Here is a 25102-nt window from a genome sequence, read left to right as displayed (position 1 = left end):
GGACATACTGAAAATAGAAATGTCATCAAGTGTCTATTATAATTCTTCTACACACACAATTATTTGCAAAATACATTTCAGAGAAAAAAACTTGTCAAATTCCATGTATCCTTCTCTTTGTAGACATAAATGAAGATAAAATTGGTTATGACTTTGAAAAACTGAGTACAAATGAAGTTCTGGAAAAAATAGACTCTGCAGAAAGTTTATCTTATTTCCTGCAGAAGCTGGTCTTTGAAGAAGGCCTGGTTGCCTTTAATAGCTACAAGTTCCACAAAAGCCAAAATTTCTTTTCGTTCTTCATATCCAGTTCTTGAATATAAAGAGTGAGGAGTGGATATGTTTCCTACTTCTTCTGATTTTCATGACCTAAGAATGACTCAAAGGGAAATGTATGCCAGAAAACTATATCTAGAGTCACTCAAGGAAACAAATTACAAGAAAAAAAATACACATTGTCTTTACACTGGGCTTTTCTACATAGGGTCCTTTTCAGCAGAGATGGTTTTCCAAACAGGAATTTAGCACCAGTGAAGCAAATTTCTTAATCTTGTTTCTTATGTACACAAACTCTTGTCAGTTTCCTATAATCTGGAACGTGTTCTGGTGGGTGGGTTCACATTGGTATCTTCTGCTAGAGTAGCCACAAGTTTATCTGAGCATGGAAACTAATAATGGCACTTGAAGCTTATAGTCTCTGGAGAGACAACAGTGGTGGATCAACTTCCAATGGCCATGGGGCCAAAGAAAGGGGAAATAAATACTAGCAAGTCAGTTGGCTGGAGAACATGACTGTAGGTTCTGCCATTATTCTTCCATAAAAGTGCTATTAATTATTTAGGACAGATAAAAAAGTCAATTTCAGAGTTTTTAGTTTATACTTTTTTGGGGAGGAAATTTGTTCCACATCCATATACAATTTCTGCCTGGATTGAAAGCTTAATATTTCTGCTTCCATGTTACCTGTTAAAAACAACTAATAGTTTGTGATAATACACATTGTTAAAGAACATGTTCTATGAAAATATCCAAGTCAAGAACTAGAAGAGGTCAGGTTCATTTTCAGGCACTCCTGGGTCTCAACCCTATGGTCTCAAGCCAAAGCAGGAATGGAGAGAATGTGTCCTCACTTTTCCTGGTTCTACAGTATCTGAAATAAGAACACAGATTTCTGGGGTTCAGAGCTTTCAGTTCACCTAGCACCACAAAACTTGTCTTTTCATTTTCATAGACAAGACACCCATATTAGGAAATCAAACATTTAGAAGCAAACTTTGGCCTGAGAAATCAACGGTTATTATTTTAATGACTAGGTCGATCTTTGTCACTTTGAGGATTATGGGAATTCAAACAATCTTGATAATAAGATACAACAAACAACAGTTGTACCCCAGGGCTCTGCATTCAATGGACTGAACTCTCATGCAAACTCTAACCTTTACCCATGAATGCCAACTACAGATTATTACAAGGTGGGGTTGAAATCCAGGTTACAGCATATTCTTAATGCCAGACAGCTTATTACCTACCTCAAAGCCAGGGCTCACAGGAGACTGAAACATGAAGTTGAAAGAGCAAAGAGCAGGCAAAGGAGGTGAATAAAAGGAGAAAAAGACAGAAAAACAAAGTTACTAGCGAAAAGCAATGCGGATTAGTCAATGGTATTTCACATAGGCACACGTGCCATCAGACAAAACCAAACTGCTACATCAGTCAGCTTTGTGGACACAACACAGTCCCAACTAGAAAATACTTTTAAAGTTTAAATGAAACAGGAGCCACTAAGTCACAGATGCAAAACATTTTGAGATTATGAGTAGTTGTTTAAAAGAAAAAAATCTATGGTCTTAGTGATGAGGGGTGGCTCTTGTACCTTGTTGAAAACAAATTAGAGTCAAAATGAAGTATTTTTGACCTTTAAGTAAAAGATTAGGTTTTCTTCACAATAATTCTTGATCTTAATGTGAGATGGAGTAAAAGGTCATTAGAGTAATCAAATGTTGCATCGCTGTTATTTGCCCGCAGGTGAGAGTGAGCTGAAACGTACTTACTATCTGTTTTGGGATGGCAAACAAGGGATGGCCAGAGGTAAGAGGTTTAGGAAGACAAATACAGGGCCCAGAGAAACAGCTTGGTAGGTAAGAGCAATGGCTGCTCCTCCAGAGAATAAGGGTCCTGTTTCCAGCATCCACATGGTGGCTCACTACTGTCTGTAAATACAGTTTCTGGGGAGCGAATGCCTATTTCTGACCTCTCTTGACACTGGGTGTGCAAGTGATGCCCAGATACACATTCAAGCAAAACACCCACACACATAAAGCTTTAATAATTATTTTTAAAAGGAAGGTAAATGGTTCACGATTAATAAAAACTCATAGACTTCTGGGGTTCAACCTGAAGGTCAGAGAAGCAAAGCAATCAGCCACTATGTCTACCTCAGTCCGATATGGCGATCCTGCCTCCAGGAATCTGAGAACCGGACTGTGTCTGAGAGCTGGCTCCTCCCACCATATATTCCTCTCTGGAGCTAGGATTGAAGGCTTGCAACACTGCTGCCTTGTTTCTATGGCTAACTAGTGTGGCTACTGGGATTAAAGGTGTATGTCCCCAACACCTGATAAGCCTATAAGGCTGATCAGTGAGGTTGTTTTACACTTTGACCTTCAGGCAAGGTTTATTTATCAAAATACAAATGAAATATCACTATAGGCAAATATATCTATGGTGTATTTTTTGGCTCATTTCTTGATTTCTGATCTCACTCTAAATTAAAATGCCATTTGAAAGTAATAAAGTACACTTTAGTATTAAAAGAAAAGTTTCAATGTAAAATATAATAAATATATTCTTTTTCAACTTTCTCTCTCTCTCTCTCTCTCTCTTTTTTTTTTTTTTTTTTTTTTTTTTTTTTTTGGTTTTTCGAGACAGGGTTTCTCTGTGGCTTTGGTGCCTGTCCTGGAACTAGCTCCTGTAGACCAGGCTGGCCTAGAACTCCCTGAGATCCGCCTGCCTCTGCCTCCCAAATGCTGGGATTAAAGGCGTGCACCACCATAGATGTTCAACTTTCTTTTTTAAAACAAGGGGAAATATGTAGGCAGTTTTTCTATTTGATAATTAGAAATCAAAACAAAAATGAACTCCAGTTGAAACATTAAAAACCATAGAACTACACTCTGATGTTTGTGATTTTCTTCCTACTTGTTAAATAAATTACTATACATTCAGAAAAATCTTATTACTTGTTTTTGAAAACTCCATTTCTTGATTTGCAATGTGCTGCCTTTGACTCAGGGACATTGGGAGCTTTGTACAATTAGAGGGAGGTTTTACCAAAACAACTCGGCAGCCAGTACTAGATAGATCAGTGCAGTGTGTGCGCTGATGAAAATTACCTGGGAATTCAGAGACAACAGCTTCTCATTGGAACATAGATCTAAATGTGGCTTTTGTGGGGAAAAAATCATGATTTTGTCTATAGGCACCATTATGAGACAGAAAAAAATACCAAGTCTCTCAATTTTCCAAACAAGACAGTACCCTAGTCAACTATGTATGTGGCATCTAAACACCACAGTTTTCCTTTAAATATTGGTCCTGCAGACTTCTCAGTCTGGTCTTTCACCAGAATTCATCCTTCAGATTATAGTGTGTAAAGATGAACTAGGCAATATGCACTAACCAAATAATTTATATTTCCCAAAGATTACTTTTCTCATAAGATACTCATGGGTTTCATGAGGGTGAAAAGGGAATTCTGTACTGGTTTAGTTTGAGAACACTGACTTCATTATTGCAAGATTCAGTTAGCTATTAATTATGCTTAGTGATTATCATAATTTCCACTACATGGATGTACCAAGAGGCACTTAACAATTTTATCTGATCAAGGCTGGATTGTTATCATCTTTTTGCATGTGCCTGTGTGTGATGTGTATGCATGTTCATGTGTGTCTGGGCATCTCTGTGTGTGCATGTGTGTATGAATATGTGTGTGAATGTACATGAATATATCTATGCATTCATACAGAGGCCAGATACTGACTTTGGGGATCTTTTTTGATTATTTTCCACTTTATACTTTGAGGCAGGTTCTCTCACTTGAACTCACATCCTAAATATCCTCTCTTCCTCCTGAGCAATGGGATTACAGGTGGTCAATTATGCCCAACTAGCGTTCATGAGTAGCCTGGGGATCCCAGTTCTAATCCTCACATGTGTGCTCTAAGTGCTCTATCCACTGAGCCATCTCTCCAGTCTTGTTTTCAGAAATTCTGTTAAATAATTGTTTATTTAGGAAAACAGCAGAAAATATTTAGGCAATACTGTTCTTTTATCTTGTTGATTTAGCATCATCAAACATTTCTATAAATCACCAAGCAAAAGACCCGTTATTAATTACAGTACTCACTCCATATGTATTCATTGTGGTGTAACAGCTTTTCTTTTGTCTTGGCTTGGTTTAAAGAAAGATCATATAATTTATAATTTTGTGTCTTGGGCAAAAGCTATTATATTGAATAGATATAGAGAGCAGATAGCCTTGTCTTGTTCCAGATTTTAGTGGAACTGCTTTGAGTTTCTCTCTATTTAATTTTATTTTCGCTTTAAGTTTGTTGTAAATTGTCTTTATTATGTTATGTCCCTTGTATCCATGATCTCCCCAAGACTTTTTATCATGAAGAATATTGGATTTCATCAAAGCCTTTTAGAACATCTAATGAAATGATGATTGTGTGTGTGTGTGTGTGTGTTTCAGTTTGTTTTTATGGTGAATTACTTTGACAGATATTCATGTGTTGAACCATCCCTGCATCTCTGGGATGAAGCCGACTTGATCATTGTAGATGATCTTTCCTATGTGTTCTTGGATTCGGTTTGTGAGTATTTTTTCATCAATGTTCATGAGCGAGACTCATCTGTAATTCCCCTTCTTTGTAGAATCTTTGTGTGGTTTGGGTATGAGTGTGACTATGGCCTCATAAAATAAAAACGACAATACTCCTGTTTCTATTTTGTGGAGTAATTTAAGGAGTATTGGCATTACCTCTTCTTTAAAGTCTGGTAGACTACTGTCCTAAAACTATCTGACCCTGGATATTTTTTTGGTTTGAAGACTTTTAATGACTGCTTCTATTTCCTTAGGGTTTATACATCTGTTCAAATTGTTTATTGATATTGATTTAACTTTGGTAAGTGGGACACTTTTCCTCCTATTGGGTTGCCTGGTCCAGGCTTGATATGAGGGTCTGTGTCTAGTCTTACTGTATCGTGTTAGAGCATGTTCAGTGAATATCCCTAAGGGTAGATCTGGGGGATAGGGGAGTTGAAAGGACTGAGGGGAGTGGAGGGAGGAGAAACTGAGGTTGAGATGTAATGTATGAGAGAAGAAAATATTTTAAAAAGGCCACTACAGAAAATAATGTAAATCACATAAATAAATGCCATGAATTTCAGCATGCCGTGGCACATTAGTTTTAATATTTCACCTAAACAATGTATTCCTTGTTGATAATTAATGGAAGTTTTCTAACCATATTTCTGAACCTATCAGAATTGAATAAAAGGAATCTCAGAATTTAATCAATAATAATCCTGATATAACATTTGATCCTTTCTTCACATTACCGTTGATAAAATCTTCATCAACTTTGGATAGTTATAATAGTATACTTTTAGGTCAGTGGCTCTCAACCTGTATGTAGTGATCCCTTATCACAGGGGTTGCATATCAGATATCCTGCATAGTAAATCTTTACAGTATGATTTACCACAGTAGCAAAATTATAGTTAAGAAATAGCAATGAAAATAATTTTATGGTTGGGGTCACCACAACATGAGGAACTGTGTTAGAGTTTCACAGCATCAGAAAGGCAGAGAATCACTGTTTTAGAGCAGTTTAAAGTTGCAATTCATTAGAAGTAATGAGTATAAAGTTTTAAAAAGTATAAGTCTTGATGAGATTATGTATATACACCTCAAACTTCTTTCCAGATAAGACACAGAATTCTTCCACCTTCCTTGACAGTTCACTTCTGCTCCCGCCCAGCTAGCATCCCTCTAAGAGAAAGCACTAGTTTCCTGTTCTTCAACATAAACTGGATTTGGCTCAATTACAATTCAAATCTTGGATCTATAAACACAGACCCTTTATCTATGACTTCCTGTTGAGATAGGAGTCTCATTATGCTATCTGGAGTGATCACGAATTTTATCTTTCCTGACTGCATTTGGTTTTCTGATCATTCTGATCTGGAACTACAGTCATGAACTGCCATGCCCAGCTTGGTTTCTTTATTTAAATATTGCTTTGTGAAATTCTACTGTGTTGTTGAGCGAATAGCAATTTCTTAATGACAGTGTAAATATAGACATAATCCAAGGAGTCAGTGTTGCCTTTATTCACATGTTTTCAGAGCTGGAAGCTGCACTGGTGGAATGTCAAAAATACATTTTCCTAAACAAGACCTACATCATGCCAAAGGCAGGTGGCATGCCAACATGGATGGGCATAGCTCACATGTGTTTCTGAGGAAGGGAGAATCAGTTTTCTATGGGGACAAGTCCCCTGACACATATTCTGTTCTAAGTGAAAGGCATTCTTAATTTGAATGACGCCCATCTTCTTGAGTCATTTTCTTTTCCTCAGAGATTTAATTTTTCTGTAGAAATCTTTTCCTATCTCAACTATTTTTATTTATTCGTCTTTATTATTTCCTAGAAAATCAGAGAACCTAGGATCATATGGTTTGAAGCAGGTTAAACATATTTTGCAGGCTAGATATGGTGGAGCACACCCATATACAACACTGAGGAAGCAGAGGCGGGAGGATCTCTGTCATTTCCAGGCCAGTTATGTCTACCCGGCTAGTTCACAGACAGTTAGGGTAACACAGTACACACAGTGACAGGTTGTCCCAAATAACAATTTTAAAAAATTCTATTTTTCCATGCGTATGTCCAATGAACTCCCAAAATATTCAATGAAAGGTCTATCCTACACAGCAGTTCCATTCTGTATATAAATCAATCAGCCAATTTGCATGTACAGTTTCTGATTCTATTATAATATTCTGCCTGTGTGATACCTCATTACCTTAAATGTTTCATATTTAAATACTGTATAATACAGCATTATATTCAATAAATTTAGTGTATGGCAGTTCTCCAGTTTTATGTTATATCAGGAATTCTCAATAGTAACACCATTGTCATTTTGAGCCAGATACTGGAAAAACCCTGCGTGTTGACCTCTCTATTCCTGGAACTTTAAGTCCTGACTGCCTTGGAAGCTCACAGACACCTTCATATATTGGCTTTCTCCATTTCTGTCTTATTTTATTTTATTATTTTATTTAGAGTCTAAAATTGTTCCTTGTGGGAAAACTGATCTGACAAGCTCCTTCTTCACACTTAAGGACAAAATGAAGGGTTGTGAGTTTGTTGTCTAAGGTTAAGCCTCATGTAGTTTGTTTTCAACTGACTCTTAACTCCTACAAATAAGGAGATGAGAAAATGTAAAGAAATACAATCTGTACAATTATACATAGCAGACAAGTAAGCGTAAGTAGTGTACCCTACTTAAGGATCTTCTCGTTTTACTTTATTTCTAATAACACTGTTAATGGTTTACCAGAAATGTATGTGCATAGTCAGTTGCTCTACCATCAGCTCGTTACACTGGGCTGTCTTAGAGGATGGGTGTGTGAGGGAGAGCACAGTGGATGTGGTTTGTGCTAACACAGATGACACACACAGCTTGCACTACAACATATGCTGTTTTGTCCTCTCTATCTTAGCAGGACTATATAAATCTGAGATTCAATTTATTTGCCTAAATTGGACAAATTTGTAGAACAGCAATGTCTTACTCTGCGTGTAAACAATCCTATCATCAAAATAAGCAATCGTAACACAGAATATTTTGTTTTCCTTCATTTAGAAGAAGTTTGCACATGTCATCACAGGCTTGCAAAACAACATATATTCTAGATGCATTAATGAGCAATGCCATCTTTGCACGAGGCGCCGCCCTTCTCTGAAACTGGTTGTTCTTTACTGTTTACAGCACCAAAAAGGCTGTACTCTTATTACCGTTACATAGCCTTTTGTTAGCATTCACTAGGGCTGAAATGAGCTACATCAGCCACGGCCTAAGTACGCCTGGTTAGAACAAACACAGTTGGCTCCCACCTGCACTAGCCAAGATGAAACAAAGACAACAGAGACAGGTTTGTGCCACCAAAATTAGACAAACATTTCCTAATTTCTAATGAACTAGATCAAATACACCCAGACATTCCTTGAGTTCTCTAGATCCCAAGAGAACCTAAGAGCCAACATGTGGAGTATGTCACAAACATTGTTTCTAAGGAGATTTCTATTTAAAGTTTACCTGAAGAAAGTTTAGATAAGGCTATGGAAGCTTATGTTCCCAATATCTTTCAGTGTCTTATGGCCCTAAGTTTTTCTTTTTTAATTAATACTTATTTTTTTTTTATTTTTGAGGCCGTGATGGCTTCAGAAATCACTGTCATTGTATGTGATCACAATTTCATGAGCGCTTTAAGGAAATGTTATAGGCTACTTAGAAAAAATGAGTTTTAGAGCATTCTACTACAGAAAATTTCCATTCATTAGTGAAACACTAATGAATTTTGACATTTATATAAAATATATCCTGTAATAAAATAGTTCAAATAAATGAATAATTATTTCAGTTGCTTAAATATACCAATTAATAATTTTGTTTGAAAATAAAATATATATATTAAAGATAAGTTATATAACCTAAATTATGGTTATATAAAAACTTCATATTTTACTTATGTATAGATTAGTTCGATATATAAATTGATTGTATCTATAAAATCCAAAAGTTACATGAAATGAACCAAAATATGTGTGTAGGTGTACATTTGTATGTGTGTATGTGTGTGTATATATATGTGTGGGTGTACGTTTGTATGTGGGATATATACATATATACACACGCATTGTATTCATATTATAATATATATTAAACACGTAAAACCAAGTATGTATAGGTACATACTATGATTAATGCATGGTCAGAGTAAGTATCATCTAATTAAAACTAACTAGATTCTAATCTACGGTAATGGTAAATACTTTAAGCTTTGGATTTCTGATATAAATATAATTCTTAAAAAGCCTTTTGTGGTTAATTTGAATGTGACATAATTTATTTATAATTTTACTTTTATATAATTTCAATGTCCTTATTTCAAACATTATGCCTTGCAATTACGACAGTTACCCCTAATACAAATGCTGTAACCTATAAAATAAACATTTTCAAAATTTTGATCTCAACCAGGGAACTTCAAAGCAGAGTACGCAATGGCAATTATTTTAAGATAATTTTTTTGAGTAATAGTATATTGTAAAAATGACATTTACTCTGATTAACACACACTCATGGGATTATACAAATCACAAACATACCTTCTAAATGGTATGTTTAGATATCATACTCATTTAATTACTACAAAGGTATAGTATCAATCTTCCTCCAATAGTTTCAGTTAAAGAAGAATGAAAAACAGAAGGTAACACCACCAAAACAGCAATGTGGGCACAGGCCCCAGCCGTTTCCTATGTGTAAAGATGAGTGACCCATCTGACATGTGGCTTATTCTGCAACAGACTTTAAGTCATTTAAAGTCACAATCAAATACTCTTTGTACAATGCCAATTTGTAATAGATAACTCCATGCTGCCACTTAAATTCTAGGTGGACTTACTCGACCTAAATGTCTTAGTAATTCTTACATCTTTGTGTCTCATCACTTTCTGTAATAACTACGCTAGAATGCATCAGTGTCCTAGTGAGACAAAGTAGACCAGGAGAAGCTGCAGCCTGAAGCCATTAGTGATTTCAGAAGCCCATTCCTGTTTTTAAGAAGCTCACGCAACCATCACACCATTCTTTCATTAATGTGTGAAAGATGAACGTGGATTTCCTTAACAAATGCTTTTACCGCGGCCATCAGCGGTTTCACAGGTATTAGAAATATTCTAGGTAAATGCTGTTCTTCTCCTGGTACGTGGTAGTGTGCAACGATAAACTATGAATATCTGTATGACCGTGGCATTTTCATAAAGGCAAATTTCAGATTCTAGCTCGGAAGAAACATTCAGGATGCCACAAGTCCTTGGAAATCTGCAGAGGAGACCATCTTTTGCAGCATCAGCACACTAGTTCACACTGCTCAGGGCTTATGACCCATATGAAGCCTCCCATAGTTTTCATTTTCACCAGGCTCGGGGAAGAAAGCAACCTCAAAGCTGTTGAATCTTTAATGATACATTGGCCAGTCTACAACAGAGACCCTGTGGAAACATACGCATTTACATGGGGGCTGTGTCTCCCTCCCAGCATGTTCTCCTGGCCTGACACTGATAACTTAAGGTCCCCCAGATTTCTCAAGCAAGTGGGAATGGACAGACAGGAGACCATACCAGTAGAGGCTCCTCAGGGGCACTGGTGGAGAACTCAGCAGATGACGTGCGGACGGTGCTGAGCCCAGTGAGGGAAACATTCGAGAGCCTTCTCCTTCTCACCCCGCTGCAATTGTTCGGGATTTTAAATGCACATCTCTTATGGTAATTCAGACCACATCCTGAAAAGCAAACATAAAAATAGCTTTCATCTAGCCAGAAACGAAGTCTATTCCATCATTACTTATAAATTAAGAATCTGAAAACATAGCACAACATCAATTTGTCTTGATGCTACTTGGAAATACAAATTTTCTTTTCTGTTTTCTTTGATTCTTTTTTCTCCTTATTTGAACATGGGCTCTAGATTCCTATTTTGTTGTAAATGTCCAAAAATTCCCCTGGTTGTTATTTTTTTCAATTTTTATTTATGTATTTTTTGATGCTCTAACTGAAATGAATTTGGATTTAGAAAAATCTACAGATATATTTATTAAAATATTATAACATTTTACTGTTACAATTTTAGATGTGTGTGGGCACAGAGAGGGAAAATTAATCATAGTGCATCACAAGTTTGGGTGACACTGATCTTTAAGCTTGTCTCTGTAACTTACTTGTACACATGACCCTGAACAAATTATTCTATCTCAATTTCCCAGTCTCTAAGGTGGGGATAAAAATAACCACTCCAAACAACTAAGATGATTCATAAAGTCCATCATTTGTTGGTTTCCAGGTAGCAGGTAGCTGAAAGCATGTTCCCCACTTTGGGAAGTCTTATTTTCTCCCAATATTTCTACTCTGTTCACTCCCTACATAACTGGCACTGGCTAATTAGAATTCCCCTGTCCATCACAAAATAGGTTGGACAACTTTTCATAAAACATACATTACAACTCAACCACCCAGACAGATAGAGCTTGATGTAGCTGTTGTCCAAGAAGTCTTGGGTATGTTTCCACCCGAGAGCAAAAGGATGTGTGTTTACTTGATTCTGGTTTTGTGGGTATGTAGTATGCAAGAGTTATGGGGTCATGGAAGTTCCTAACAAGATTTCAAAGGAAGGCCTGGGAGTCTAAGTAGTACAGCAGTTAAAAGTCCGTGGTGGCCCGAAAGAAAAATTCATGGCCATATGAGAGCGATGACAAACATATAGTGGAGTCCTAAGGAATTTGGAGATACCATGAAAATGGGGTGTCTGCTGAGGAAAGGCCGTTATCATTCAGGGCTTGCCTAAGAGAGGACATCTGCACTACAATCAGCAAAGCCAACAGAGCAGGGCTGTCTAAGACAGCTGAGATCACGCCAACGCCACTGTGTGGCATAGAGACTGGGCATGGAGCTACAAGATTTGATATTTGCCCTTCTAGGTTTGGGTCATGTTTGATGTGATGATCCTTCTTTGGTGTTTTACAATATTTTTTGAATTTGAATGCTTACTGTTTTATTATAGGTTGGGGGTATGCCATATCATGTCTATAATGACAATCTCTCAGCTCTCATGAGGCGGGTGACATTCCTTAGCTATGTGTTCTTTGCCCTGAAGTTCTGCTTTATTATACACTAAGAAAGAATGGATCCAAGGACCATGGACTTAAACCCCTGACACCATGAACCCAAGCACATCTTTCTCCTTTATGTGAAGTTCTCTCAAGTGTCTTATGGGAGTGAAAGAAAAACAGCAAAAACAATACACCTTCGACATGGTTTCTTCTAAATCGTTGTCTTTCATCTTTCACTCGACTGGTAAGAATTAACAACTCAAGATTATTTATGGGTTGTATTCCAAAAGGGTGATCATTGTGGCCACACATCAAAGCAATCCATTTACATGGGTAGAAAACACAGGGGAAGGCTGCATGAGGCCTCGGGAATAGGCGGCAGTGTTATTGCACACTGAATTGTCCAGTTCAGTGAGTTTCCTGTTGGGAGCAGTGAAACCCCAGATCCCTAATTTCTTGTAATCCCCTGATCTGAGTGCCTACAGCTGCTCTGAGCACGAGACCTTCAGGAGTTCCTGATGACAGGAGAGTGGTTTCTGGTGGGTTTGGCTGGGGCGTGGCTATCTCTATATAATCTGCCCCTGAACACAATAAAGGGGGCATTCTTGGGGAAATCAAGGATGACCCGTGTTGCTGTGTCTCTGTCTGTGTGTGTCTGTGTATTTTAACCTCCAGCCCTCTTGCCCGAAGATCGCAAACTGGGAGCCAGAGCACACAGAAGCAGCAGGTTCTGCTCACATTACGTCCAGTGGGATGCAAAGCAACTCACCTTCACATTTAAGGCCTTGGCGCACCAGACCCCACAGCATTTCTCCACAATGATCGCAGAAAGCGGGGGCTCTGTAGGAATGAACGAAGAGAGCATGCGGCCGGATCTGGAAGTCTTCAAAGGTGGCCGAAGCTGCAGAAACAGTACGTTGCCAAAGAGATTGAGTGAATATACTGATCTACACACAAGCACGTCAGGTAATAGGTGGGTGAGCAGGGAGGCAATTCTGTAAACAAGTTGTGGAAAAACCAGCTAAGTGTAGTGGTGCATGTCTGTGATCAGCACTTGGTGATGAGAGCAAGAGGATATAATTATGTCCAGCCTTGAGTACAGAGTCTGTTCCAGTGAGTTCAGGCTACAGGACACGTCATATAAAATGGGATGCAACATGTCTTGTACTTTCAGTCATTGGACTTTATTCTGAATCACAATGGATGCTTGGTGGCACAACATCCATTCTCTTCTTTCCTTCATGGTAATGTTTGACATTATTTTAATAACAATAAAACCTTAGGAGAATGGGTGTTGATGTGATTACTTCATGTATACCTGATATTAATTGAAAATATTTTGCTTTTCACCCATAGTCAGAAGCTGTCAACTATTGGTGTCTACTGGAAGAGGAAGAATCAATTTCTTCTAAGAGTGTGGTTCCTGGCAGGTTTACCCTGGTCCAGAAGATGACTAATACCCATGAATTTATGAGGCACACAAATTTAACTTAGGCAGTTGTGAAAACTGAGCTTTCAGATGAAGAACACCAGAAAGAGGTACATTGAAACAGAATGGTGGAACCGGAGGAGGTACATCTGGCCATCCTCCTTGCGGAGTGAAAGTAATGTGTTAACAGATGAAAAATAAAACCAAATAGTAAAATCATGACCTCTAAATAACCCTGAAGCTTCTTCACCAACCTACCAAGTCAAAGGATTAATGCATAGGGACCAGCCGTGGTCCATTCAGAAAAAGGCACCAATAAACCTCGTTCTCGATGGAGGGCAATTTTGTTATTTCTAATTATTGACTATTCAAAATGCTTATAAAGACAAATGATACACATTATTTCCATTATACTTTTCTATGTACTTTTTTGTAACATGAAAGTGTCCCATATTTATGTTGTTGCTCAAATCAAGAAGTATAAAGCAAAAATGTGGGCCGAGGTGCATCCCTTGGCATTCTCTGCAGCAGTGAGCTCAAGCTCACTGTTCATTCTGAAGGCAGAGAGTGCTCCCCTGGCAGTCAGAAGAGCTGCAGGAACCACTGACATAACCTACAAGACCTCACATATAACCACATGAACCTCAGTCTCTCCCTCCTAAAAGGAGACGACTTGCATGATGATGTTCTTCATTCCTTTAAGACCTCATTCCCCGTTAAATCCAGGAGATATTCCTAAGCTCTTGATTGCTCAGGTTTTAGTCCCAGTGAATTTTGGAGAAAATATGCTGCAAATTAAAGATGATGTAGACTTACAATATTATTGACAAATGCTTTCACTAAATCAGTAAAAATGTGTGGTTATGATTTGCGTACCAATCTTACACACTGGAGATTGGATTAAAATGTATCAAATCTGGAGAATGTTAATCCTTAGAATTGTTCTCTTATACTCATGAGCATTTTTTTTTTCAAAATCATTAAAGAAAACACTTGAATACATTGTGCCAATCTTTCACTCCTAGTTCCTTTTACTCTCAAATTCACCCTCCTCAGGACCAAACAACAATGACAATACTATGACAGTAATTAGTTGAATAATTATTGTAGTTTTCAAAATAAGAAACACTAGAATTTGACAATACAAATAGCAAGCTGCGTTGAGACATTTTAGGAATTAATCAGGAAGAATATAAATAATTAAACTAAAGATTTTCAATGACACCCCCCCTCTAATTTATGTCAGGTAATATTTTTTTTTGGTTTTTGAAGGGGATTAACATTCATAAGCAGTTAGCACCCTTGACTTATGTTTAAATGCCACATTACTAAAGTTCAATTTTAATATTCTCCTGTTAATTTTAGAATAATTAAATACATTTTTAAAATAAAACTACTAAGCGTGGTGAGGTTTTGCATCCATTTGAAATCAAAGCACAACATCCATTCATTATGAATTTACCTGTTCTGCACCCTGGGGGAAATCAGCATCAGCTGAGTATATGCATGCCGGCTCGCCTAATCACAAAATCGCACTTCAGAGATAATCACTCAGCACAGGCAAACAAAGTGAAGGCTGCAATTCCATTTCATTTAAGTTTTGGAATCAAAATGGACAGATAAGAATAGGAATATTAACATGTCTAGAGATTCCAGGAAGGGAACAATGAGCCTGTCATAATCAATCAGCCGACCTAAATTAAAACGATATGACAGGGAAACAAACTGAAGACAATGGGCCCTCATACTGGTATTTGTGTCTCTTTGATTTGCTCTATTCACAGCCTATTGTTACACTCCAGCGTGCAAGAGAGGAGAAAATGACATGCTTTCCTTAGTCACTGAGTGTTTGAAACAGGTAATTGAGCCAAAAATCTTAATATAATCAGCGGTTCTTTACAGGTTCATTATAAATTGTTGGACAAAATGGACTAAACTGGTTAGCAGCACAGAAGAAATGAGGCTTCTGAAGCAAAATAAATCATCTCTGGAGGTCAAAACTATTTGCATAATAAAGTAAAACAATGTCAGATCATCCAAGATTTTCAGTTAATTTTTTTTAATGGCTATTTTGGCAGTTTGGGATCAGCATTAACTCTTTGCAGCTGTGACAGGTTGGGACTGATATACTAGGCAGATGTGATTAATATGCTTTAAACACCATTTCATTTGATTCTAAGAGGTGGATGCTATTACTCCACTATACAGATGAGAAAACCGAACAGAAATGAAGGCCCCACACCCGGTAGCGTTGCATCTGGACTCAGCCAGTCTTGACACCAGAATTGTACAGATTCTCTCAGTTGTCCCAGCTTACCATTTCTTTGAGAATGGAGGATATAAATTTACGTTTTGTCGTTGAGAATTCTTTTAAAAAACAGTGCCATTACATGTGGGGGAACAGGGTAGTCTAAGCCACATGGAGAGAGAGCAGTCACTCTATGTTCAAGGTAGGCTGATCCACTCAAAGCAGGCAAGCTAGTCCAGGCTACACAGAAGATGCCATTTCCAAACACCAAAAGAAAACCTGGACATTGCAACCCAAGGTGACATGTACCCTTCTATAAGAATGCATTCTTATTTCAGAGACACAAAAATGTTGCAGAAATTTTAAAAAATTCTATAAAGTCAACTAAAGAATGTGTATCAGTTCATTATCAGTCTTTTAAAACACACCATGCACAAAGTTCCTGATTTCAAGTCCATCTCATCTAATTAGTTTGGACTTAGAAGCAACAGTTGCTTTTAGAAACAACAGTAATTCATAGTTTAAAAATGAGCTGTCGTTTGTGCTACATGGTAACTGATGTCATCCCATGGACCCTTGGTCCTAACTCAAAGGAAAATGCTTTGAAGGTTTTTCTAACTCTGAATTTAGCCTTTTTCCTTAATATCTAAACTATTAAGAACTTTTGAATTCCAGTACCACATACTCATTCACACTGTCACTGTTTCAGACTCCCAGATCTCAAAACTGACCATAACAGACATGCAATAATCATCTTCTCCTTGAGAACTTTCTCGGCGGAATGACCCCACTCTACATGCTCTAACATCCGTAAGAACTCAAGTCACCAGAAAGCCTTTGTCTGGAGCCTCCACTATTCCTTTGTGATCACTACTCACTGTTCAGTTTTAACTGAACAAGCCTTAAAAGTAGCCTTTGCATGCCTTTCTTAAGTCAACCCACACAGATCATAACAGTCTGGAGTGTAGAGTTGATTTTTATCATGTTTTAGTAATCTATCCAAAGCCTACTGAGTAGAAAACCGACTGAAGTAGGGTATCTTTGAATGTGAGATAGAAGTTAAGTTGAAAATCCCAGTCCCATCCATAATCAGAAAGTGTATCAATGGCAGTAGAGAAAGTAGCTATGAGTGCTTGCGTCTCTCTCTGAAGGCTTCATTGAGCAGGAGCACCTGCCCCAACTCTGAAGAATGAGTAGCTGAGAATGAAGAGACTACATAAGAAAAGGAAGAGTAATTTATAGTCCAACTTTATTTAATTACAGACATTTATAAGATTATCTTTTTTGTCTAATTACTGTGGCTTCTTCACACTTGTCTGCTACACTGTGAGGATGGCAAGCTAATGATGTGATTCCCAACTGCCCAAAAGGCACCTCGATAATGACAACAGACAGTTGATGCCAACATCCAAAGAACTGAGGTCCAGTTATCTCAGTGGTGGTAATATGACACCTGGGCCTGTCTACACTCTATTCTCTCCCACCAGTCTACACAAATCTGTACTCAGAGACTCGTTAAACTTCCTTCTTCTCCATGCGTCTTCTGTAAAAATTCTTCCATCATTCCCTATTGTGAAAATCAACTCCACCCGTCCTATTTTATTAAATATGGACACAGTAAGGCTTGGGAAGGGACTAAACCCCTGCAACAGCAATATCATTTAGTGAGCTACTATTCGGCACCTAAAATAATACCTTCACACAGTCAAGAAAATGAAAAAGGAAGTCTGTAGACTTAACATCTGATATGGAAAGCATGAGTGAGGTATAATGACAAGAACCTAGGAGCCATGAATATATCATACCAGAAATCATAGCAACCATGACAACAACAGAACATTTATTTAAAGTTACTGGTTAGGCAGCTGTGAAAGTTCTGGAAATTTTAAGTATATGACTCAATAAGAAACAATGGAAAGCAAAGCAACGTACATTACATAGTTTATTAAATGATATTGTTGATTGAGGTTCTCTGTCCTGCCTGGTTCCCACAATCGTTAAGTCCCAAAGAAATCACACAGAGGTCTACATTAGTTATAAAATGATTGGCCCACTAGCTCAAGCTTCTTATTAACTCTTATAACTTATATTAGCCCATTATCCTTATTTGTGTTAGCCACATGGCTCAGTACCTTTTTCAGTGAGGCAGTCACATCGTGCTTCTTCTCTGGTTGGGAGAGGACTGCAGAGATATGGGCTTCCTCCTTCCCAGAATTTTCTTGTTCTCACTGACCCACCTCTACTTCCTACCTGATTGTCCCGCTTATACTTCCTGCCTGGCTACTGGCCAATTAGCATTTATTTAAAATATAATTGACAGAATACAGACCATTTTCCCACACCATGATATTTTGAATAACAAACACCCTAATAAAAATACACATATACATGCAGTTATACCTGGAATAGAATATTGCAAGCCAGATAATCAATACAAAAACAATCTACCCTAATAAAGGGTAACCTTGTATAAACATAAAATGGAATATATCAGAGACAGAGATGGCCATGGAAGAGCAGGCTGAGGCAGGAAGGCTATGCTAAGATGCAAAAAAGGTCTGCAGGCAGCAACACAAGAGAGACATAAAAACCTGGCTCACAATAGTCATGTTCATCTTTAAAATACAAAATAAGACAGACAATCTAATTGAAATTCTGCTTCAGTCTTTTCTATAAAGGATAATCTTTAAGAAAACAGAGGAAGGAAACCCATGTTCAAGAAGAAAATCAATTTTATGAGGCATAAGTATATTATCAGAGACTCAAAGTCTTTAAATAATAATTTTTAATGGACCCAAATAAATAGTATTTCAGGAGACAGAAACTTCCTTTTTAAGGAGTCATCTATATAATTTATCTTACTTCCACTTTTTAATTTTATGTATATGGGAGTTTTGCCTGCCTCAATGTCTGTGCATCATGTGCATGCCTGGTGTCAGCAAAAGCCAGAAGGTGGGAGGTGAATCCCCTGGGAGTGGAGTTACAGATGGTTGTGAGCCACCATATGGACGCTTGAAATTGAACCATGGTACTCTGGCAGGGCAGCCAGCATTTGTAACATAGATCCATGTATCCAGCATCTATATCAGTAATTAAAAATTATTTATTTTTGAAAATACATAATATTTATACCATTCCCCCTTCCTTTTCACTCTCCAGACCCGCACATACACCTCTCCTTGTTCTTTTCCATATTCATGTCCTCTTTTTTCATGAATTCATGGTTGACCATTTGGAATAACACAACTAATTAGAATGCTCTTTCCTGGAAAGCTATTTCTCCCACTCCTAACACTCTCTAGTAGCCTGAGTTCTTTTTCCTGTAGGGGTGTAACATCCTCAGCTTTTAGTGAAGTCTTGTTCTATCTAGTGAAATTTTTCCAAAGTCTTCCTTGATAAGAATAAAAATATTTTAATAGATATTCTAAGGTTTTACAGAAGAGGAAGGAAAATATTTAGCCCTACTTAAAATAAAATATTCATCATAGTGATATTTTAAAATGATGGTTTATAAGAAAAAGAACTCAATAGGAAGACATAATTAATAATTAGAGATGTAGTGTACATAGGAGTTTAAAATATGCTAAAAATACAACAGTTCAACACAGATGGACCATCCTATATAAACCATTTAAATTAGCAATCATGGGAGAAAAACACTTAGAATAGTCTAAGCCTTTTATCATAGCTTCTGGGAGAGCAGAGGCACATGCCAAGTCCTGTGAGCACTAGCTGGCTCAGTAGGCACTGGAGGTTAGTTCCAAATTCAGGATAATATAGAGGGTGCTGATCAGACTCTGTGAGACACTAAACAAAACAAGAACTAGTAAATGGGGAGGAAATTCATAGGGAGGAATTGGGTCAGAGCTGGCTTGAAAAAATGGGATAGGACAGAGAGTCAAAATACACACTATACATACATGAAAAAACAAAAACAAAAAAGTAAAAATTAAATTAATCTTATCTTAGAGAGTCTTTACTCAGTATTATCACAATAAATTTATTCACAATAATTATAAGTCACAGGTCACAGAAAGCTAATTATGTTTACTGATTTCAGGAATACAGGATATAATTACAGCTTTCAGGAAAATATTTTTTATACATTGTTAGATACCAGACTTGATGTTCAGATGATAAGGCATAGATTCTATTAGGAAAACTAAGAACTCTTCTACCTTAGAAAGCAAAAAGTTTTTTGCCTCTGCCCCACATCCTTTTTCGTGAACAAGAAGACAGCAGGACATAAGAAATGTTTGATGGTGTCACCATGAAGTACTATTCAAGAGGTAGTTCAGGAGTTACTCATGGAAGAGACTTAGTTACCACACAAGAAGGCTCCCTTTCTTATTTCCCAGGGCTTTAAGCTTCATGGCCACCATATAGCATTTATTTCAGAGGTAGCATCAAGGCCAAAATAGCTACAGAACTGACATAAGAAATATTTGTTAACTGGAAATATATAAATATATATAAAAGGAACTATAAAATACAATATTTTATAATCAAAAGAGACATGTAGAAAATGAAAATATTTTGGGATATCTCTCTCCACATTGAAACAAACTCACCAAGAACAATCCTCTCCAAAAACTTCCTTTTCTCCCCACTGTTGTTGGACGTTTCTGTCTCTTACACTTCTTTCCTTGTGTTTGTAAACAAGAACTCCTCGGCTTGCCCCTAACTCTTCCATACTCCAGCACACCTGCTTGAAGAAGTTTCTCTAATCCACTGCATGCTCACCACCATCCATGGAAAACTCCTACTTCCTCTGAACTACATCCTTCTGAGCATATTTCTTTTTATTAGCCAATTTATCTTTTGACAATTCCATACCTGTCTATAGTGAACACAGACATACACACACGCATGTACACACACACACATGTACACACACATTCATACACCCATAGTTATTACTATTACCCCACTACTCTCCATCATTTACCTACCTCTTTACACCCACTCTCTTGCTTATATCTCTCTCACACAGTCCCACCTGTTTGTTTTGTTTTGTGACTCACTGGTTTAGTCAGGGAAATCTATGTGACTGACCCTGGGTTTGGAGCTATTCACTGGAACCTCTTGAGCTCAACAGTGGATGAACAACTGAAGAAAATGACTTTTCCTTCACAAGAATCTATCAGTAAACGGTGGTCAGTAGTAAGAAGTCCTTGTGAGAGCCCTTTTCTCACCCATAACTGATTATTGACAAAGCCAGTTTTGTGCAAGCTCAGTAGAGATGCCTACAGTTTCTGTGAGTTCCTGAACACAATGGTTGCATCATGCCTAAAAGATGACATTTCATAGTCCTTCTCCCTATCTTCTAACTCTTATATTCTTTTATCCCCTCTTTCTCAGTGTTCCCTCAGCATTAGAGGAAATAGTATAAACACCTTATTTAGGATTAGGCTCCCAGTCACCGGTAATTTTCAGCATGTTGGGCAGTCATTTGGTAAAAAGCAAGGCTTCTGTGATTAAGGATGAGAGTAGCTTTGTCTGTGGTATAAACAAAGGTATCTAAAAGTTTGTATGACACTCTGTTCATTTAGCTATACAGTAGTAACTTCTCTCTTGGGCCTATGACTTGCATAGGTTATAAACTTGGCATACAGAAACAGGCATGGATTCCTTCCATAGCTAAGCTGCAGATTCAGTCAGAAGGGAGTCAGCTTCCTCCACAACCGTAGTGCTACTATTGCACAGGTGGGAGTATAGCTAGCCTTGCTGGTTGGGATTGCAGAAGGTGTGATACAATTAACCAAGAGAGAAAAGACATCAAAAGTCTTACTCAGTCGTGAACCCTGTAACTTCTTGCTTTTTTTTTTCTAGAGCACTGTCTTGTTAAAGTCCTCCATCAATGTATAGCTAACTTTTGAACACAATCAGAGATAAAGATCAGTTTTATGCTTCTGCATGTTGATATTCGGGTTTCTTAGCATCCACCATTCATTGAAGATGCTGGCCTTCTTCCAAGATACATTTTTGACATCTCTGTGAAAGATGACTTACATCTAGGTCCTCTATTTTATTCCCGTGATCTAGGTTTTCTTTCAGAACCACGTTGTTTTCATTACTATGGCTCTGTACACAACTTTAAATCATTTAAGGTGATATCTCTTGCATTATTCTTTTTCCTTTTTCAGGATTGCTTTGGCTGTTTGGCCTTTTGTGCTTCCATTTCAATTTTAACTTATTTTTCTTCTATATCTATGAAGAATGTCATTTAGATATTTATTTGGATTGCACTGAATCTGTAGATCACTTTTGGCAGGATGGCTATTTACATAATAATATTTATGTAAATATTTGATTAGCCTGGAGGTATATTTCTATCCAAAATGCATTACTGTTTACTAAACCACCAATCTGATCACACATGGCATAACAGAATGTTGGAGGACAGAGACCACAGCATCTCTGAATGCATGCACCCATATCAAGGTGATCAATTAACACCTGTGGTAGAATAAAGTCATGTCTACCTACAGCTCAAATTATCTACACTTCCATAAGTCCTAATAATCTGCAAATACAGTATTTCAAGTTTAAAATAAAGCCCATCAAAAATCACAATTTGAATAAAATTACAAATGGTTTCATAGAAAACTTCCCAGAGATGTCCTTGATAGTATACTTTGATCTTTCAGACATTATGGCAATGGTGATAAACCATGGATATGATATATTAGATGGTCTAGGCTCTAATGTGAGGAACTGCAAATGGATGACCTTGGACACTGACCCATTTTTCTACGTATGCCATTGCTCGTCTCTGAGAAACTTGGTAAGTGAAACTATCACTATTGGGCTCTGAAGAAGATATAGCTATGCTGTGAGCCTTTAACATTTTGGTCAAGTGATCACTCAAAGTTATTAGCAAAGTGATTAAGAAATCAGAAGTATCAAAGTGTGAATCACTGTTATTAATACTATTTACAATGACTAATATTATCATGACCATCAGTGACAATGGGGAGGAATGAAGCTCTTTATTACCAACCAATAGCCTTTAAACCTAAGGATTTAAAAAAAATCAAACTATCATTATTTGTTCATTATACTTCATAAAGCTTGTTTGTGCCCCAAAGAAAACTGCTTGTCTATCTACTGTTCTGGTTAACTATAATTAAGTAGAGCTAAGTCCATAGGACTGTTTCTAACTCCTTCTCTAATGTGAATCCATTAACAGTTAGGAAGTGCATTGAGAAAAGAAGGGTCACCATATCCTGATGGGACTGAATGACAAATGCCACAGCTGGAAAGAGATTAGAGAGCATCTCAGGTCAAGAAAGAATGTAAATGGTTACCCCATGTGTCTAGCACTGAGGAAACGGAAAATTAAGTAAAAATGTCATGGAGTCCGATTCGAGCTAATGAGTGCATGCTCTGCGGGTACTCTGAACAGGGGAGCGAAAGGTCAAGTCTGTTGCTGAAAAAGTGCCATCATGTGCAGGGGACTTTATACCTTTAAAAAGGATAACGACCTAATTTACATGAGGAATACCAGCATACAAATTACCCTTTAGGCTTCTAACCGAAGGACTGCAGACAAAGACTAGGTACAGTGTTATACAGAAATGAGGGCAACAGGGGTTGCGGGGATCAACAGTATCACTGTTGTCGGATATGATCGCTCACAGAGGCTCCAGGTGAAGAACCTATATGCTTACTATCAGATCTCTGAAAGTCTCACTGTGTGTTTCATAAAACAGATGTTTATATCTCATTTTTATGCATAAATTCCTGAAAGTTGTGAAATCTGCTGGGTGTTACTCCCTCCAGGGAAAAAAAGGGTTCAACAACCACTGAATTCCATGTGACTCTGCTGAAGGTTCCCACCACCTGACTCTGTACATTGAGAGCATCATGTCAATGGACACATTTAGCATTTTAAATTTTTAATTTTTTTATTAAGGATTTCAAACACATTATATATGTGTTTGGATCAAAGTCACCTCTCTTACTTTCCTCTCTAATTCTTTCCCATACCCTAGCCCCCATTTTCCCTTCCCAATTTTATAGGCTCTTTTATATTAACGTATGAAATTCACTTAGTGCTGCCCATGTGTGCATAGGTTATCTCTTAGGAGCCCCATCTTGAAGAAAACTAATGCTCCCTCATGCTGTGGGAAAATGCTCTTGTACACTGTAAAGATTTGTCACTCATATTGGTTTAATAAAACACTGATTGGCCAGTAGCCAGGCAGGAAGCATAGGTGGAACAACCAGACTAGAGGAATTCTGGGAAGAAGAAAGTCAGAGATGCAGTTGTCATCCAGATGCAGAGGAATCAATATAAGAATGCCTCACTGAAAAAGATTCCCGAGCCACAGAGCTAAACATAGATAAGACTTATGAGTTAATTTAAGTTGTAAGAGGTAGTTAATAATAAGCATGAGCTAATAGCCCCAACAGTTTATAACTAACATAACTCTGTGTGTTTATTTGGGATTGAATGGTTGCGGGACTGGGTGGGACAGAAACCTCCATCTACACCCTTCTCAACAGCACCAACTATTAATAGCTTTCAGCTAGGGGTGGGACTCCATGAGTCCCTCCCCCATTGATGCTATAATTTTGTCTGGCTTGATATTGCATGGGTCTATGCATGTTGTCACAACCATTGCTGTGCAACAGCCCTGTCATATATGGCGAATACTGTTTCACTGTAGATGCCCACTACTTCTGGCATTTAATGGTCTTTCCACCCACTCTTCCATGATAATTCTTGTACCTTCTGGGAAGGGAGTATGATAGAGACATCTTATTTAGAGCTGAGCAGATTGAACAGATATGGGTCTCTGTATTTATTACTATCTAATATAGAGAAGCATCTCTGATGAGGTTAAGAGATGCACTAATCCTAGTATAAAGATAAGAACATAAGGGGCAGCTTATTACTGAGTCTATCTCACAGATTAATACTACTAGGTTCTTCCATAGGCCCTACAGCCAGCCAGACACAGGCTGGTGGCTAAGTTAACAGTGTCAGATATAACTCCATCTTTTGGATCCAGCCTTAAGCCCAACCAGAAAGTGGTTAATTATCCCTACAATATTTGTGTCACGGTTATACAAGTAGTCATATCTTGCCAGGACAGCCATATTGTTGGTCACAAAGATCAAAACTGTGTAAGTCTTTTGATTGATTTCTTTTTCCTCCTAGTCATGTGAAAAGAACCTTCCAGCACTATGAAAGCCAGAGATGAATGCTTCCAAGTCAGTATTAGCCTTATTTCTCCTTTTCTCAAGTGTTTGACGTCTTCAGTAGTAGAACTTACCATCAAGTTCTCAAATGGTAACCAAGGCAATGGCTATAGCCTGTACTGCAGGTTTATACCAAACCCTTACAGTAAAATAAACCGTGTCTGTTAATTTCTGAAAATTAACATCTTAGTTCATCTTTTCCACTAAGTGTTATTGAAATATATCTTACATAAATTAAAATCTGTTCA

General features: G+C 37.6%; 1 protein-coding gene across 2 annotated transcripts in view; it reads right to left on the bottom strand.

Moving 5' to 3' along the window:
- The window catches only part of Prkd1 (protein kinase D1), a 287212-nt gene that overhangs the window by 66322 nt on the left and 195788 nt on the right, over positions 1 to 25102 (bottom strand). For both annotated transcript variants that reach the window (XM_050138894.1, XM_050138895.1), the window contains exons 3-4: positions 12737 to 12868; positions 10484 to 10644 (exon numbers count right to left, since the gene is read on the bottom strand). In XM_050138894.1, the coding sequence (XP_049994851.1) occupies positions 10484 to 10644; positions 12737 to 12868 (293 nt within the window). The remainder of the gene's footprint in view (positions 1 to 10483; positions 10645 to 12736; positions 12869 to 25102) is intronic.

Source organism: Alexandromys fortis, unplaced genomic scaffold (genome assembly GCF_014885135.2).
Source record: "Alexandromys fortis isolate MF-2015 unplaced genomic scaffold, M_Fortis_MF-2015_v1.1 scaffold_35, whole genome shotgun sequence".
Taxonomy (NCBI): Eukaryota; Metazoa; Chordata; class Mammalia; order Rodentia; family Cricetidae; genus Alexandromys; species Alexandromys fortis.
This window is presented reverse-complemented; position numbering and strand designations above follow the sequence as displayed.